The sequence below is a fragment of the Delphinus delphis genome, chromosome 15, assembly GCF_949987515.2.
Source record: "Delphinus delphis chromosome 15, mDelDel1.2, whole genome shotgun sequence".
Taxonomy (NCBI): Eukaryota; Metazoa; Chordata; class Mammalia; order Artiodactyla; family Delphinidae; genus Delphinus; species Delphinus delphis.
Window position 1 is genome coordinate 31,763,989 of NC_082697.1, and position 20,362 is coordinate 31,784,350.

A 20,362-nucleotide genomic window follows, 5' to 3' on the forward strand; every position below is an offset into this window, starting at 1 on the left:
AGCTGTGTTCCAATAAAACTTTATTTACAGAAACAAGTGTTGGGCCAGATTTAGTTTGCAGGATGCAGCTTGCTAACCCTGCTATAGGGTTTCAAATTGATTATCATAAAGTTGTAGTTAATATTCTCTTATACATGTTTCTTATATTTCCTTTCACATTGCTAATATGCATTAGTGCTTTCTCATCTTTCACCTTAATCAGGTCCACCAAAGATCAATGTCACTGGTCTTTTCAATAACCAGTTTTTGAGTTCTAGTAAAACATGGTTCATTGACCACATCTGTCATTTCCTCTAACTCCTAAAAACACTAAGAATAAATATGACACAAATCTACAAGGACAAAGAAAACAGTAGAAAGAGAAATGAGAATAACATATTTTGGAATATGCAAAGCATTTGTATGAGCTGTGACCCATTTAGCAGAGGGAAGGAACCTAAAACATAGGTGCCTGGAGAGGGAAGGTATAAAGAAGCAAGTTGGTTGACCAACAGAAGTCCAGAAAGGTTCTATGCTTGGAGGCACAAGACAGAGTAGGGATGGAAAGAAGATGGGATTTAACTCTGCGAACCAATCAGACACCCTGTTGCCTACTGCTGTCTTCATCCTACAAGACACAAAAATGTATTGTTTGAAGAATACAAATCAGAAACACCTCAGACTGAAGAATGCTATGTGGGGTTAAATGCAAGCGTGAACAGCGGGATCCTCATCTGCTTCCAAATGCCGGAAGCCAGGTTATATACCCACAGGAGGAGACTAGAGGATTTATTTCTAGAGGAATTGATCAGCCTCAGAGACAAGACACTGCCATCTCTAGACCCTACAGTGATAAGACAGCTTTCCCTACTCAGTGGAAAGGCCCATCAGTAGACAAACTTCATCCACACACAATGACCCTACAGTCATATTTTTTATTGCCTCACATTCCTCCAAAACTAAGAGCCAAATAAACAGAGGAAATAGGGTCCATGTAGTAGAAAGAAAACATATTGGGGGTGGGGGGGGGAGAAACCTGTGTCTTCACAAAAATAAAAATATTTTGCACCTGGGAAGAGAGCACTGCCGTTTTAAAAGCTTTAATCAGCAAATAAAAACAAACAAACAAAAAAAAACAGGAAAAGAGATCTTAGAAACTAAAAACAAAATAGGAAAAAAAAATTCAACAAAAGGGTTGAAAGTCAAATATATATGCTCAAAATAACAAAAAGACAAATACTGGGACTTCCCCGGTGGTCCAGTGGTAAAGAATCTGCCTTCCAATGTAGGGAATGTGGGTTCAATCCCTGGTCGGGGAACTAAGATCCCACATGCAGCGGGGCAACCAAGCCTGCGTACCACAACTACAGAGTCCACGCACCACAACTACAGAGTCCACGCACTCTGGAGCCTGCATGCCACAACTACAGAGCCCATGCACTCTGGAGCCTGTGCACCACAACTAGAGAGAGAAAACCCACACACCACAACTGGAGAGAAGCCCGCACACTGCAATAAAGAGCCCGTGTGCCACAATGGAATGTAGGAAAGATCCTACATGCTGCAACTAAGACCTGATGCGGCCAAAAGTAAAATAAATAAATAAAAATAAATATTTAGGGGAGGGGGAGGAAAAAAAGTCATGCCAGCATGACAGAAGCAACCAGCCCGTGATGCGCCATCCCAAATCTTTGAGCATAATAAAAATGTTGCTTAAAACAAAAGACAAGAAATAATAACAATTTTTATGGAAGAAAACAGAATATAGGAATCAAAGAAATAAGAAATTTCCAAGAACTAAAGGATATGCCTACAAATTAGAAAGATGCACTAAGTACTCAATAAATTAATGAAAAAGGATTCAGATATTTTGAAAACTCAATCAACTGTATTAAAAAATTTAAGAACAAAGGGAAATAAAATGTGAGTTGAAAGAATCTGGACAGAAGGGGGAAAAACAGAAAGATGAAAGTGGTAGGAGCACAAGAGGGAAGAGACAATATGAAAAAAATGTAAGAGAAAAAAAGATTAGAGAGAAGTGATAAAGAAGGCAGACAAAGGAGATCCAAAATATGCATAATTGGAGCCCCCAAATAAGAAAACCAAAAGAAGAGAATGGAACAAAAAATAAAGATATAATTCAAGACAACATTCATTAGCCTTGAAGCTAAATATTGAAAGTGCCAGGAAAAACTGACCCCGGTCAGCATCAAAACTTATGATATGATTATTATCATATGATAGTCATTAAAGTTACTGATTATCAAAGATAAATAAAGAATAGGACAGGCAAAAAGATCAAGATACTGACTTAAAGAAAAAACCAGCCTGAGTTCTTCATAGCCACATTCAACACCAGAAAATGGGAAAACAGCAAACTATTATGATTCAATTATTTTCTTAACTTTGTGTTATAGAATTTTTCAAACATATACAAAGGTAGAAGGAAGATGAAATGCCTGCCCTATATCTATCCCCAACTCCAGCTTCAAAATTTATTAGCCCTATGTTCTTCTTTAATCTATTCCCCATACCATTCCAACTTTACTGGGGTAAGGGGATGGATTATTTTAAACTGAATCCTCAAAATACATAAATTTGTCCATAAACACATATGTATGTCTCTTCAGCAGATAAAGACTTTTAAAAAGAAGCAAAATACCATTACATGCTAATAAAATTAACAATTTCTTCATATCACCTAATACCCAATGCTTTTAAAACTTTTTTCATATTGTATCAAAACTTTGTTACAGCTGATTTATTTGAGTCAGGATCCAAACGATGTCCCAAGGATTTTACACCCAGTTGAACTCTCCTTCAAGGCTAAATGCTATAGATAAATTCTCATCCAAAACTATTCCCATGATCCAGCTCTTCTCTTGGAAACTACTACTATAGTGTTACTTCTCTAACTTCAGTGAACATATCAAATCACATAGGAATTGTATGAAAATGCAAATTCTGATTCAGCAGGTCTTGGTTGGGGCAGAGATTCTACGTTTCTAACATGTAGGTAATGATGTCAATGATGCTAGTGCATGGACTACACTTTGAATATCAAGGGCCTAGAGGGTGAACTTCGGTCAACCCAGAAATTATTAGGGAAACCAGCAGAAGGCTTGTCTCAAATTAACTGTAGAAATAAAACTAAAAATAGGGATTAGATGTATAAAATGGACAACTAATAAGAACATGCTGTACAAAAAATAAATTAAAAATAAAATTCAAAAATTCCAAAATACCAAAAAAAAAAAAAAACTAAAAATAGGGATTAGATTGCCAGAATATATAAATGCACCAAAAAGATAGTCATTACAATTAACAAAATGTGAGAGTGAAAAGGAAAAAGGCAAGCGGTAGAGTAAATTAATTGTCATCTAATATAGCTGGAAGTCAAAGGATGATACTTGAAGCTAACAAATCAATTATAATGATGGGCAAAAGTAATATTTCTGACCAAAATCAGATAGTAGAGGAGAGAAAGAGCAAAAGGAAGGAAGGAAAAACAGTAATTTTGTTACTGTTCATGGTAGGAAACTAGAAGACAATGAAATAAAGGGTTAAGTATATTGTTCTATAGTTATGATTATATAGGTGTCCACTAGAATAAAGTACAGAAGTTTTTAAATATCACAACTACACACACAAATAAATAAAATAGATACTTGTCATTATCACTAAATGTAAACAGGCTAAACTCAACTATTGAAAGAACAAGATTTTAAGACCTTCTCAAAGCAAAACTCAATTCTATGCTGTATATAAGAGATACACCTAAGAATGAGCAAAGCTAAAGAAAAATGCAAATAAAGTCTTAATTATCTTCAAACAAGGTAGTATTCTAGCTAAAGAGCAATAACCAAGACAAATATGAGTATGTTTTAAATGATAAAAGGTACAATTCACCATAAACATGTTATAAATGTCTATGTACAAATAAGAGAGAGTCGATAATTATAAAGCAAAATATCTCAGAAATATGAGAAATCTAAAAAATACCAATAATGGGAAATTAATCTCTCAATTTATGGCAGACCAAATGGCAGGCAAAAGAAAAGATGTAATAACTAATAAAATATAACCTAAATATTTAACTGTTTTCAATTATCTAGAACACAAAAATTCACAAAAAAATATTTGCAAAAATTTAACCATAAGGAACACATCAATACATTCCAAAAAATAATACAAGTAACATTTTCTGATCACAATACAATAAAACTGGAAATTAAAAAAACAGACAATCAAAAACCCTCCTCCTGGGGCTTCCCTGGTGGCACAGTGGTTGAGAGTCCGCCTGCCGATGCAGGGGACACGGGATCGTGCCCCGGTCCAGGGGGATCCCACATGCCGCGGAGCGGCTGGGCCCGTGAGCCATGGCTGCTGAGCCTGTGCGTCCGGAGCCTGTGCTCCGCAACGGGAGAGGCCACAGCGGTGAGAGGCCCGCGTACAGCAAGAAACAAAAACAAAAACAAAACAAAAAAACCCTCCTCCAGGGACTTCCCTGGTGGTCCAGTGGTTAAGAATCAGCCTTGCAATGCAGGGGATGCCAGTTCGACCCTGGTGCAGGAACTAAGATCCCACATGGCACAGTGCAACTAAGCCCACATGCCGCAACTACTGAGCCCATGCGCTCTGGAGCCTGTACGTCACAACTAGAGAGAAGCCTGCGCACCACCATGAGGAGCCTGCATGCCACAACAAAAGATCCCATGTGCCACAACTAAGACCTGACTCAGCCAAAAGAAAAAGAAAAACCCTCCTCTATCTGGAAATTTTTAAATGTCCCCTTAAAGGGCAAAGGGGAAGAAATATGATCCAAAATAGAAAACTATTTAGAAAATAGAAAATTTATTAGAATTAACTATGAAAATCCACTGGATATAGCTAAAGCAGTGCTTAGTGGAAAATTCATAGTCTTTGCACTTAAAACAAAAAGACAAACTAAGCATATGCCTCAAAAAATAATAGAAAATAACAGGAAAACCAATAAAGGAATAAAAAACGGATACATTAGAAAATAGAAAAGCATTTGCACTAAGTAAATCTAAAATTTAGTTCTTTTAAATTAAAAAAAACCCAACTAGCTAATCCAGGGAAATAAAAATGGAGCAATGTGGAAGGAGAAAGGACAAGCATAAAAAATCAGAAAAAAAGTGGAAATAATCACAGAATAAAGGAATTAAAAAACATAAAAATCCATTTTGCTCAGTTCTATGTATATAACTTGAAAATTAGAATGAGTCAAATTTTTAGAAAAAAATACTTTACCAAAACTGACTCCAGAATAAAATAAGTCCCAAACTGACTGATTCCCAAAGAAGAAATAGAAATTCTCAAAGGTATGTCAAAAAAAAATACTAGACTCAGATGATTTTATAGGGAACGCTAACAAACTTTTAAATACACACACACTCAACATATTACATGTAATATTTATGTTTCATACACAGACACAACTGCGTGCCACAACTACTGAGCCCACATGCCACAACTACTGAAGCCCGTGCACCTAGAGTCCGTGCTCTGCAAAGAGAAACCACTGCAATGAGAAGCCCGCGCACCACAACAAAGAGTAGCCCCTGCTCGCCGCAACTAGAGAAAGACCACATGCAGCAATGAAGACCCAACGCAGCCAAAAATAAATAAATTAATAAAAAAAGATACACATTAACAATTAGATGCATTAAGTGATATTGATTTGGATCCTGTAACTAAGCTTTATCTATTTAACTCCTTATTATTTAGCTGTAAGGGACATTACTGGAACTGAGGAGATGAAAATTATTAAGGTTTATTTTAAAATTGAAATTAATGAAATCAACCAATTATCAATAATAATTGTATCAATGTGAATATCATAATGTTTTTGTTTTTAGGAAATACACACTTAAGTTATTTAGGAATAAAGGAGCATTATGTCTGTAACTTACTTTCAAACAGTGTAGAAATAATAGGTGTATATAGAGAGAATGATTTTTAAAACCATGAGATTATTAAAGATATTAAAATTAATTTTAAAAATAAAAAAATTCCACATACATTTACTAACCTGGTGAGGTATACATTATGTAGGTGGGGTGGGGACTAGCAGTGGCTCACCGTCCATGGTACAACACTCTCGGATATGTGTGCGGGCATGAGTGGAAAAGAATGTGGAATATACACACCAGACTGCCCGCTGCCAATTATGTGGGGTAGACCAAGAATGGAGGCAGCACATTTTAAACTGTTTAATACAATTTTGAACTGTTTATGTTAAACAAGTATGCTCAAGAGAACTTTGTTTTTCAAGACCAGCTAGTACCGGGATAAAAGGTAACTTAAAGAGAATCTGTAGGAATCGTAAGTCAAAAAAGGTAAAAACTAAAAAACACTTAAAAAAAAAACCCTCATTATGAAGTTCAAGTCCTTCAACATCCCTAATCTAAGAGTCCCAATGATACTGAGGTCCATCCTATGGACTCATGATTGATGATTTGAGGCATTATCCTTCTCATCCTTTCAGGAAAAAAAAATCCCTTTAAGCAAATTCCAAGATGAGTATCTTATAGCTAGTATCATATTAGCCAGCATTTATCATAAGAACTTCAAGAGTTTTAATGGACATCAGAAAAGTCAAGTTTTTAATAAAATAAGTGAATACATTACAATGAATTAAGAAACCTGTGAATATGGGGAACGCAAAGGACAGGCTCTCTTGCTCTCAGTTCTCTTGTCTCTTCTTGAATGGTCCATTCTTATTTCACAGTCAGGTGTTCAGATAGCCTTTCAATGCCATCTGAAAAGCAAGATCCCAGAGGGCAGCATCTTCTGGTATGAAGTTTTCTTTACACAAATTTAAGACAGCAAAGGACCTAAACGTTTCATTTTCTTCACCTTTAAAACAGGGATAGTGATAGCACCTTTCTAACAGGGTTGCTATGAGGACTAAATGTGACAGGTTGCTTAAAGCATTCAGCCAAGGGTCTGGATGCTTAGCACTATTCAACACATGATAACTCTCACTATCCTTGTCATTTCATAATACAAGGGAAAAAAAGACCAGGAAAATAGGAAGATACTCTATTTCACTAGTATTCAAGGAAATACACACCTATCAAAGTTTAGATGATGAAAAAAATGTTCACACAAACAATAAATGTCTAGCAGAAATGTGCTAACTTTAGTGTACTAGATATTTTTCCTGCCAACAGATCAGTAAAAGGTACAGCTACAGATGTTTAAATACCTGAAGAATTAATGTTCTCTACTATTCATTTCAAACAAATGACAAGGGAGACACAACGACCCAAAACCTATGGGATGCAGCAAAAGCAGTTCTAAGGGGGAAGTTTATAGCAATACAAGTCCACCTTAAGAAGCAGGAAACATCTCGAATAAACAACCTAACCTTGCACCTCAAGCAATTAGAGAAAGAAGAACAAAAAAACCCCAAAGCTACCAGACGGAAAGAAATCATAAAAATCAGATCAGAAATAAATGAAAAAGAAATGAAGGAAACAATAACAAAGATCAATAAAACTAAAAGCTGGTTCTTTGAGAAGATAAACAAAATAGATAAACCACTAGCCAGACTCATCAAGAAAAAAAAGGGAGAAGACTCAAATCAATAGAATTAGAAATGAAAAAGGAGAAGTTACAACTGACACTGCAGAAATAAAAAAGATCATGAGAGATTACTACAAGCAACTCTATGCCAATAAAATGGACAACCTGGAAGAAATGGACAAACTCTTAGAAATGCACAACCTGCCAAGACTGAATCAGGAAGAAATAGAAAATATGAACAGACCAATCACAAGCACTGAAATTGAAACTGTGATTAAAAATCTTCCAACAAACAAAAGCCCAGGACCAGATGGCTTCACAGGCGAATTCTATCAAACATTTAGAGAAGAGCTAACACCTATCCTTCTCAAACTCTTCCAAAATATAGCAGAGGGAGGAACACTCCCAAATTCCTTCTATGAGGCCACCATCACCTTGATACCAAAACCAGACAAGGATGTCACAAAGAAAGAAAACTACAGGCCAATATCACTGATGAACATAGATGCAAAAATCCTCAACAAAATACTAGCAAACAGAATCCAACAGCACATTAAAAGGATTATACACCATGATCAAGTGGGGTTTATTCCAGGAATGCAAGGATTCTTCAATATACGCAAATCTATCAATGTGACAAACCATATTAACAAATTGAAGGAGAAAAACCATATGATCATCTCAATAGATGCAGAGAAAGCTTTTGACAAAATTCAACACCCATTTATGATAAAAACCCTGCAGAAAGTAGGCATAGAGGGAACTTTCCTCAACATAATAAAGGCCATATATGACAAGCCCACAGCCAACATCATCCTCAATGGTGAAAAACTGAAAGCATTTCCACTAAGATCAGGAACAAGACAAGATTTCCCACTCTCACCACTCTTATTCAATATAGTTTTGGAAGTTTTAGCCACAGCAATCACAGAAGAAAAGGAAATAAAAGGAATCCAAATCGGAAAAGAAGAAGTAAAGCCGTCACTGTTTGCAGATGACATGATGCTATACATAGAGAATGCTAAAGATGCTACCAGAAAACTACTAGAGCTAATTAATGAATTTGGCAAAGTAGCAGGATACAAAATTAATGCACAGAAATCTCTGGCATTCCTATATACTAATGATGAAAAATCTGAAAGTGAAATCAAGAAAACACTCCCATTTACCATTGCAACAAAAAGAATAAAATATCTAGGAATAAACCTACCTAAGGAGACAAAAGACCTGTATGCAGAAAATTATAAGACACTGATGAAAGAAATTAAACATGATACAAATAGATGGAGAGATATACCATGTTCTTGGATTGGAAGAATCAACATTGTGAAAATGACTCTACTACCCAAAGCAATCTATAGATTCAATGCAATCCCTATCAAACTACCACTGGCATTTTTCACAGAACTAGAACAAAAAATTTCACAATTTGTTTGGAAACACCAAAGACCCTGAATAGCCAAAGCAATCTTGAGAACGAAAAAAGGAGCTGGAGGAATCAGGCTTCCTGACTTCAGACTATACTACAAGGCTACAGTAATCAAGACAGTATGGTACTGGCACAAAAGCAGAAAGATAGATCAATGGAACAGGATAGAAAGCCCAGAGATAAACCCACACACATATGGACACCTTGTCTTTGATAAAGGTGGCAGGAATGTACAGTGGAGAAAGGACAGCCTCTTCAATAAGTGGTGCTGGGAAAACTGGACAGGTACATGTAAAAGTATGAGATTAGATCACTCCCTAACACCATACACAAAAATAAGCTCAAAATGGATTAAAGACCTAAATGTAAGGCCAGAAACTATCAAACTCTTAGAGAAAAACATAGGCAGAACACTCTATGACATAAATCACAGCAAGATCCTTTCTGACCCACCTCCTAGAGTAATGAAAATAAAAACAAAAATAAACAAATGGGACCTAATGAAACTTCAAAGCTTTTGCACAGCAAAGGAAACCATAAACAAGACCAAAAGACAACCCTCAGAATGGGAGAAAATATTTGCAAATGAAGCAACTGACAAAGGATTAATCTCCAAAATTTACAAGCAGCTCATGCAGCTCAATAACAAAAAAACAAACAACCCAGTCCAAAAATGGGCAGAAGACCTAAATAGACATTTCTCCAAAGAAGATATACAGACTGCCAACAAACACATGAAAGAATGCTCAACATCATTAATCACTAGAGAAATGCAAATCAAAACTACAATGAGATATCATCTCACACCAGTCAGAATGGCCATCATCAAAAAATCTAGAAACAATAAATGCTGGAGAGGGTGTGGAGAAAAAGGAACACTCTTGCACTGCTGGTGGGAATGTGAATTGGTTCAGCCACTATGGAGAACAGTATGGAGGTTCCTTAAAAAACTACAAATAGAACTACCATATGACCCAGCAATCCCACTACTGGGCACATACCCTGAGAAAACCAAAATTCAAAAAGAGTCATGTACCAAAATGTTCATTGCAGCTCTGTTTACAATAGCCCGGAGATGGAAACAACCTAAGTGCCCATCATCGGATGAATGGATAAAGAAGATGTGGCACATATATACAATGGAATACTACTCAGCCATAAAAAGAAACGAAACTGAGCTATTTGTAATGAGGTGGATAGACCTAGAGTCTGTCATAGAGAGTGAAGTAAGTCAGAAAGACAAAGACAAATACCGTATGCTAACACATATACATGGAATTTAAGAAAAAAAAAATGTCATGAAGAACCTCGGGGTAAGACAGGAATAAAGACGCAGACCTACTGGAGAACGGACTTGAAGATATGGGGAGGGGGAAGGGTCAGCTGTGACAGGGCGAGAGAGAGTCAGGGACATATACACACTAACAAACATAGTAAGGTAGATAGCTAGTGGGAAGCAGCCGCATGGCACAGGGATATTGGCTCAGTGCTTTGTGACAGCCTGGAGGGGTGGGATAGGGAGGGTGGGAGGGAGGAAGACGCAAGAGGGAAGAGATATGGGAACATATATATATGTATAACTGATTCACTTTGTTATAAAGCAGAAACTAACACACCATTGTAAAGCAATTATACCCCAATAAAGATGTTAAAAAAAAAAAAAGACAGCCATCACAGTATAAACTACATATATACAAAGGAATATTACTCAGCCATAAAAAGGAATGAAATTGGGTCATTTGTAGAGACATGGATGGACCTAGAGACTGTCATACAGAGTGAAGCAAGTCAGAAAGAGAAAAACAAATATCATATATTAAAAGACAGCCATCAACTCCCGGATAATGAACATCAAAACTCATGACAGCCTACAGCCTGGAAATTCTGGTGACTCTCTGATTAAGGCCCAAATAACTGAGGATTGGATGCAGCCCAACAAGTCTGTAAAAACAGAAGCACTTTGCTATAAGATGTACCTCTTGGATGTTGAGACCCAAGCCAGACAGGCAGTGGGCCCCTCCCAGATCCTGCCCTGTGGAATGAGTCTCTGCTGCAGACCACAGCCACAACCATGGCTGCTCCAATCTGTGCTCTGAGGAGCAACTTGGAAACCAACACTGCAGGAATTTCAACATCTCAGCATGAATCTAGCTTCCACAAAACTTAGAATAGCTTGACCAAATAACAGCCATATTGGTCAAGACAGCCAAAAATGAAATTTCCATCTCCCAAACTGGAAAAGAAAGAAAAAGAAAGAGGGAGAAAGAGAAAAAGAAAGAAATCACAGACACAAAAAATTTGATTATTTAAGAATTTCAATATAATTTCTTTTGTTCTTTATCATTTTCATGATTACACTGTAAACTTACTGCACTAATACCCAAGCTGGGTATTATAATTGTATATATCAACTTCCTAGTGGTCTGTTACTAGAATACACAGTATATACTGTTTACAGTGCAGTACAGTGGTTCTAGAATCATCATTATATAAGTTGATGATAGTAAAAATAAAATCTGTTTTAAAAGTCTGTCAAGTGAAACTCAAATGAAATTGAGAAGTCTTAGGGCTGCAATGCAGTCTGGAAATGCCATGTTATCATACTTTTCATATGTGTTAGGCACAGTGGCAGATACAAAGAGAAAAAGAAATCAAGCCATGTGGACCCTCTCCAGGCAGCTCTCTCCTGGCCTCTATGAACATGGTCACACATTCTACGGTCACACAGACTGACCTGTCAAGCAGAGGGGATGAGGTGGAAAAAAAGATTCTCCCACTTCAGCATGATTTTCAAAGATCTTTGTCCAAGGCACTTTCACAGTCTACATAACCTATCTACTGGTGTCTCCTATTTACTGTACACATGGTATGTACCAGGCACAATGCTAATAACTTTATACATATTATTTCATTTAATACTCACAACAATTTTAAGACAGATGCTAATATTTTTATACCCATTTTAGAGATGAGGCAACTAAGGCCCGAAAAGCTTTAGACCCCCTCAGGGTCTGAGTCATATTAGCACCCAGACCTAACGCTTCCCTCTGGCATCCTGGCTGAGGTTTTAAAAATATCTAGATAAAGACCTCTACATGGTTCTCACTTTAATGTTGCCATTAAAACAATTAAAAATTAGTAACTTCTATTCCTCATCACTCCTTCTATTTCCATTGTAAAGAGAACCCACACACACACACTCAGAAGGGTAGAGACAAAACTCCAGATGGATATCTGCCTCCTTGTAGGGGATCTGGGACAGCAGTGGTGGGTGAGTGGCTGGGGCTGATGCAAGGAGTACCTTTTCTGCGATGCCATTTTCTGTCGTGTATATTGCCATGAGCTCGGTGTCTTCATTGTCCTGTTCACCGCTGGATGTGGCACCTCCATTGATCACCACCTGAAGGGAAACACTTCATTTAGAGGCTTTTTTCACCCTATACGCTCTGTTGTATGAAAACATTTTGCCCCAAAGAAAAAAACTGCATTTTCACTTATCAGGTTAGCCAAGTTTTAAGTTTTCTTAAATGAAACTCCTGACAAGTGCGCTGCACCAGTGATCACACGTGTTTTTGATGGAGAAACGTACCATGTTTTCTACAGAGTGAGGCTGCATGAATGGGGGTCAGCTGAAGGAGACCAGAAATGCAACACCCAAAGGAACTACAAGGAGTAGGACCCTCAACAGCCTCCAGGGACAAGGGAGGCTTGGCTGAGAGGACAAAGCTGCAGTTTCTGAGCAGGTAAAAGGCATTCTGAGCTGCCTTGGTTGAGATCCCTTCCCAGGTAACGCCTGATAACAACTTACTTCTATGTCCCTACAGGGAAGAAATGTGCCAGTTAGAGCAATTCACGCACTGCTGTTACCCTAACTTACTAACTTATATTTCTCACTGCAGTTAAATAAACTAGCCCACTGGTGTGTGCCTTTCTTTGTGGCATTGGAGGGATGTGGATGGGCAGGGGCTGTCTACGCCAACAAAATTGAGTTTCTGGGCCCTAAAGGTATGGACTAGAAATTATCCTAAGAATCTGGGCACCCAGCAGGTCACGACCCGTCTTCATGCCTACCCTTGGTGAGATAACGCATAGTCTCCTTAGGTCCTGGCTGACTGCAAGAACCTTAAAATATTTTTAGTCTTTAGCCTAATGATTCCATTTTTAAGAATCTATCTTGAAAAAAATAATACTGAATATAATTATATGTATGAATAACAACACATTTTTTAAATACAGAGGAAAAAAGAAAAACCACACAAAAAGTTTAAATTCTGGTGTTATAAAATACACTAAGGAGAAGTAAAAGATGAGTGATGGTGTAAGAGAAAACACGGTGCAACACGTAACAATGATTGGTATTAGTAATTCAAAAAGAACACCTGCAAATCCGTAATACAAATAACCCAAAGGATAGGAGTCTATGATCCACAGGGGAAAAAAAAATAAAATATCCAATGAGACACAAAAAAAAGCTGTTCAACCTTACGTAAAATTATAGAAGTGACAAAATATAATTTCATTTTTTAACATAAATTAGGGGGAAATTTTAAAAGACGAATCTGGTGTTGACCAGGGTGTAGGGAGATTATGTTCTTGGTGGAATGACCTTTGTGGTGGGGAACTTAGCACTGGGATTCGAAACAGGCATTTTCTTGGAGCCAGCAATTACACTCACGGAAACTTATCCTCCAGAAATGTCTATGCAATATCTATGTTCAAGGTTGATGACTGCAGCATTATTTACAATGCTGAACACTTAGAAAACTTTAAATGTTTATCAAAAAGACAGACGTTGTTAAATTATCATATATCCATTTCAAGAATAATATTCAGTCATTTTTTTTTTAAGTTTTTAATTTTTTGGCCCTGCCACATGGCTTGCAGGTTCCCTGACCAGGGATCAAATCTGGACCCACGGCAGTGAAAGTGCCGACTCCTAACCACTGGACCACCAGGGAATTCCCAATATTCAGCCATTTAAAAGAATAAAACTGGGCTTCCCTGTTGGCGCAGTGGTTAAGAATCCTCCTGCCAATGCAGGGGACACGGGTTCAATCCCTCACATGTTGCAGAGCAACTAAGCCCGTGAGCCACAACTACTGAAGCCCGTGCGCCTACAGCCCGTGCTCTGCAACGAGAGAAGGCACCGCAATGAGAAGCCCGGGCACCACAATGAAGAGTAGCCCCCACTCTCCTCAACTAGAGAAAGCCTGCGCGCAGCAACGAAGACCCAACACAGCCAAAAAAAAAATAAATTTTTTAAAAAAAGGGCACTTTACGTAGATTGACTCATTTAATGAAAAAAGTTTTTTTAAAAGAATAAAACTGGACTTCCCTGGTGGCGCAGTGGTTGGGCCTGCCGATGCAGGGGACACAGGTTTGTGCCCCGGTCCAGGAAGATCCCACATGCCGCGGAGCGGCTGGGCCCGTGAGCCATGGCCGCTGAGCCTGCGCATCCGGAGCCTGTGCTCCACAACGGGAGAGGCCACAACAGTGAGAGGCCCACGTACCGCAAAAAAATAAAGGAATAAAACTGATGTACTGACAAGGAAACAAGTCCAAGAAATACTGTTTTTTTTTAAAAAGCCACAAAACAGTAAGCCTAGAATTATCCCAATTATGCTAAATAAAATAAAATTTTAATATCCTCTCTATCTGTCCAAATGTTTCGTTAAGGATCCAGAAAAGTCACAAACTACTATGTAGGTTGCCCTAGGTGCAAGGAGTAATGATGGGTAGCTTTCATTTTTCATTACCAACCCTTCTTTAGCATTTGGATCTTTTATAATCAGTATATTCGTGTGTTATTTGATACTGCTTTTTAAAATGGCTAATAAAAAGATGTACACCAGGGACTTCCATGGCGGTCCAATGGGTAAGACTCCATGCTCCCAATGCAGTGGGCCCGTGTTCGATCCCTGGTCAGGGAACTAGATTCTGCATGCATGTCACAACTAAGAGTTCACATGCCACAACTAAGATCCCGAGTGCTACAACTAAGACTTGGCACAGATTAGATAGATAGAGTGATATTAAAAAAAAAAAAAAAAAAAAAGACGTACACCAGTATACCAAAACAGTAACAGTGATTGCCTTTAAGCAGTGGGGCCATTTTCACCCTCTTATTCCCTTTATATATTTTGATAATTTTCTCTAATGAGGACAATTTATTTTTATAACAGGGAAGAAATTAAAAAGACTAAAGATTCAAGCAGCATGGCTTGGACTAACTAAGGCAGTCCAGAGAGATTTCAATCCACCTATTTTTGCACTTGAGGAAATCAGGTCAGAGAACATTTTAATTTCTTATTCAAGGTCATATAGATTATATAACCCAAGTCTAAGGCTAGTTTTAAAGTATTCCAAAAATCTCAATTAAGTAGTACATAATTCTTACAGGATAAAATATTTTTATTTCAAATAAAGAGTTGCTTTTAAAACTCTAAGTCATGCTATAGCTTTTTACACAGCCGACTGAATTTGTGGCATTTGTTTGCCTATAAAACTAGCTGCCAGCAGGATACATGCTCCAAACCAAGTTCAAGTCCACAACATAAAACTCTAACTCACTATTACAACCATGCTCCAAGTCATATCACAGCAGCACTCAACCCACTTAGAAGCCAAGAGGTACACACACTCAGGATGAACCGTCTTCAAACAACATTTAATTACTTAGTCATCCGAAAAACCCAGGCCTGATTTAAAGTCCTATCCCAGCTAAAACTAACCATCTACATTCATCAATGGTTGCCGCAGAGAGCAAAATTGCTTCATGGGTATGGGGTTTTCTTTTGGGGTGATGAAAATGTTTTGGAACTAGGCAGAGGTGATGGTTGCACAATACTGTGATTGTGTTAAACGTCACTGAATTGTTCCCTTTTAAATTATTAACTTTGTTGTGTGAATTTCACCTCAATATATTTTTTTTAATCTGTATATGTGTCACCAAAGAGTAGATTCTGGCAGGAGTAGGCAACTCTCACTCCTCCCCTGACTTACTGCAATCTCGCACACACACAATTAAATAAATAGGTACTATAAAATGAGATGGTCCCCAGACTAGGAAAAGGCTCACATATTCATTCAACAAACACTGTTTGAGAATCTACTCTGCCCAGGCAATGAGGATGCAGTCCTGACACGCCCCAGGAACGGGTGTCAGGTTACAGAATTGTGACTGAACAAAGGATGCAGCAGGGAGTCATGACGTGGTGCCCAGGACAGGTGTGCCATGATCCAGTGTGCCACATCTGGCTTTGGATGACATGCTGACTGCAGCGGGAGAGTGGAAGGGTGGGGTGAAGTAAAGGGGATGATGACGGGAACAGAGGCGGGCAGACCCTTTATGAGGCAACTGCCAGACAAGAAGGGACAGTGGCCTGAGCCAAGGTTTTAACAGTGCTCTGGGAAAGGTAGTCTGGTTCAAGAGAGAGCTAGGACATGGCCTTAATACTGCCTGGGGACTGCCCAGACAGGAGCCGTAGCACCACAGCACTGCAGCTTTGCAGGGCGAGTGCAGGGGGAGACACCACCACAGTACGATAGGCAACATCCCAGGCCTGGACTGGATTTTGTGGGCAGAGGGGTAAAGCATCTGGGCTGCTGTCCAGTTCACTCACCCAGGTGGCCGGTGGATGGAGGTGCTGGTCCCAAAGAGATTTGTGTAGGGAGAGACAGAGTGACAAACTGGTACAACAGAAGTTTGTAAGTCAATTCAAAATATGTTTGATCCACAGAAATCACCCCGTAAAGAAGCTTACGTTCCCAGGCCAGTGTGCGAAGTTTATTCAACTGTAAATATTATTGACCTACGATTTCTAACATATTTCCATAGGTAAAGCGATCCCTGGGGACCTCAGAGCCCACCTTCCCTGGAAGTCTCATGCTCCAGAGCTGAGCCACTGCCTCTCTCCAAGCCATCCTCACCCCTAAGAGAGGAAAATGCGCCCCTTCTTCCCAGGCCCCTGCTCCATCAGCGCTCCAACTGAGAATGGGAACAAACCTAGAAGGTAGGAGATTCTGGAGCAAATGGGAGTTGAAACAGGTTTTCACTCAAGGGAAAGGGGAATTCAGCACCAGGGGGAAGCCAAGGCTATAGAAGAAAGGGACCACTGACCTGCTATGTCTCCTGTGTCTATGTGCAGGGAGTGACTAAACATCACTGAAAGTAAAACACTAGTTGTTTCACTGATATTTTCCCTTTGGCATATTAAATTAGCCACTCTAATGGTCCATTTTCTTAAAAACATGAAATTTAATTTAAAAAATCAGATCAGTTCTTCAGGAAAGGCATAGAGTTTTGTTTTGTTTTCTTTAAGAGAAAAAGATTAAAATGTTGCTGATACTATGAAAGCTCCATATTTTTGAACCTCTAAATATTATTTCAACTGGGAAATAAAACATGTCTTAGAAAGCTTTCTAAACTTAATAAAAATAGATTTTCTTTTGTGTTATTAATAGCATCACAGATAACAGAGGGAAATCTTTCATCTCAGGGAACTGATCATGTTTTTCTTTAAAATATATATATATATATCAGCAGATTATTTTAACATTTTTCGGGAACCATGTCCTTTCTCCCCCCAGAACTATTTGAAATCAAACTTGTGGCTTTAAATTTTTTTTGCCTAAACTAATATTATACAATCACTCAATCAGTTTAGGAAAGCAGGTTCTCTCTGCCTAAATTTTTCCAGTTGGTTTTGTCTCCAACAAAAAAAGGCTATGCTGCCTTTGGTGGGGGTATGTGTCTACTGCTCAGTAAGTATGTCTTTCTTGCTTATGTGTTTTATTTCCACTAAGACAATAACGTTAAAGTATTTGTTTCTGAACAGTAATCCTGAGACGGTCAAATTGTATAGGAAGCAGGAGTGACAGGAGTGATAGCCCAGGAGTCCCACACTGAGCATCATTATGACAGCAATGCCAATTTAAGCTGACAGCTGGATGAGCCTGTGTTACTCATATAGAAGGTAAAGGATGTAGGTACCAGGGAAACCCAGCACCTCTGATCAGAACGTTCAGAGCTCAATTTATCACCTATTGCAGATCTGGCAAAATTTACCCACCACTGACTGTCATGTGTCTGGTAGTCAAGTGAGCCATTTTCTACTAAAACAATCATTTTCAGAGTAGTAATAAAGGTCCCCAAAGTAAGTGCTTTCTATTCTTTTAATAAAAAGGTGGGAATTCCCTAGCAGTGCAGTGGTTAAGACTTGACGGTCTCACTGCCTGGGCCTTGGGTTCGATCCCTGGTTGGGAAACTAAGATCCCACAAGCAATGTGGTATGGAGGTAACACACCTTATTCTTACCCCCCTACACACACCATTATTTCCTCTGATATGTGTATCTATACTACAATTAAAATGTGTTTTAAATAAAGATGATATCAAGACTACTGTTTCACAGCCTTTAACCCAAGCCTCCTTTGAATGAACATAAAAATCTCCCACCTACCTTCAAATTATTTGAAACTTCAAGATTAACTGCCATGAAAAATAAATCAAAGTGAGTATAATACAACATATGCTAAACCTCCAGAGCTTGTCAATCTTAGGTTATGACACCCCAAAAGATCTAGCTGGTAGATCTAATTTAATGCTACTGACCCTAAAGTTGGCAGAGGCAGCAAAGCCCCTAATCTTATTTCCACTGCTTCTTCAAATACAGCAGCTCCCTGTGACACACCCAGTGGCTACGTGCAAGCAAAACCATCAGAAGCAACCAATACTGCAGCCAAAAGCCCAGCTAACCCTACAAAGCACAGCCTCCTTCCCTTGCACTGCCCCAGCCCAGCCCAGGTCTTAGGGTAGCTCTGAATTTCTTCAGCCTTCTCCAGAAAGCTCCTGGGGCCACAGCAGCCAGAGAATCCCTCAGGGTTCCAGGTGTGTCCCACCTGCCCCCCCAGCATGACTTGTCCTTCAAGAGGAGCAGAAGGTACATCACCTCTCTCTAAAGCCAGCCCCTACCCCAAAGGGCTGGATGGGTTGATGTGCCATCACTGGCTCGTACTGCGAACATTGTCTGTGCTCCTCCTGCTCCCACACACATCTCACAGCCGCAGTGACGGTGAAAGCTAATGTTGCTGGGCATAGATTCATGCCGAGCACTGGGCTGGGCACTTCACCAGATATCTTCCCTTCAAGGCAATGTTTGCAAGAGCTTAAGTAGGTATGTCCCTTGGACCACCCCCACCCCCACCCCATCCTCAGACTGACTCCAGTAAAAATCCCAAGGGCACCCAGCAGGTTACGGCACACCACCCAAAAGAGGGACATTGTCTTCCATTCTTTCCAGGCACTAACACTTTATAGATAACAAAGCTAAATTCTCTGACATGCAAATATGTAAGGGCTACAAACCAGCAAGAAAAAGGTGAACATTCCAACAGGAAAATAAGGAAATATAAATGGCTCCTGAATATTTGAAAAGATGTTCAATTTCACTCATGAGATGCAAATTAAAACTAAACTTTTCATCTATTAAACTGGCCAAAGGCCCAGTCTGACCCACATTCCACTGGCAAGCCTACAGGAAAACAGGCACTCACCCTGCAAATGGAGATGAAATGACCTCAACAGAGGTCACTTAGCTGTACCCCTCAAATTACCAAGGCACACACCCTCTGCCTCAACAATCCCACTCTTAGAAATTTATCCTTCTATTACATCTGAGTGAACTGTCATGTGCATGGTTATTCACTGAAGTGCAAATTGTAATAACAAAATATTAGAAACAATCTAGATGCCTATCTAGAAAGTTAAATAAATTACCATACATCCATACCACAGAATGCTCTGGAGTTACCAAAAGAATGAGTGCGCTTTATATTCTGATGTAGGTACATACAGAACATCATCCATGATATATAAGTGGCTAAAGCAAGAGCAGAGCTATAGACATAGATATTTAGATGCACACACGTGTGTAAAAGGGGATCTGCTTACATATTCACAAACTATTTCTTGAAAGGTAGTGTGTAGGGAGAATTGGTGCATGCAAGACCAAGCAAGGGGCTTTTCACTCAATACCCTTTGAACTCTTAAATTTTGAATTATATAAATATATTACCTAATGTTTAAAAAATAAATACTAATTTAAAACTAGAACTTCCTTTCAGGACCAATTAAAATTATGGTACATCTTCTAAGATAAATACCATGTTGTTGCTAATGAGGACGAGGCAAATCCATTTGAACTTTTTGGGAAAGAGGTCCAGGGCACCTTGTTAATAAACTCAGTAAAGCTGGTTACAGACAGTCTGCGAAAGTACCAGCACATTTGCGCATACACACTCGATGACAGAATTACACACCCTGCTTCCCAACCATGTATTAATATGGAAACTTTTCCTGACCCTCACCACCGGTTCCAACATGAGAGCAGGACTCCTTCC

At 38.8% G+C, this 20,362-nt stretch overlaps 1 protein-coding gene across 1 annotated transcript in view; it reads right to left on the reverse strand.

Moving 5' to 3' along the window:
- SLC23A2 (solute carrier family 23 member 2) overlaps positions 1-20,362 on the reverse strand; it is a 147,914-nt gene that overhangs the window by 47,032 nt on the left and 80,520 nt on the right. The window contains exon 4 of the mRNA XM_060031194.1: positions 12,264-12,362. Coding sequence (XP_059887177.1) covers positions 12,264-12,362 — 99 coding nt within the window. The remainder of the gene's footprint in view (positions 1-12,263; positions 12,363-20,362) is intronic.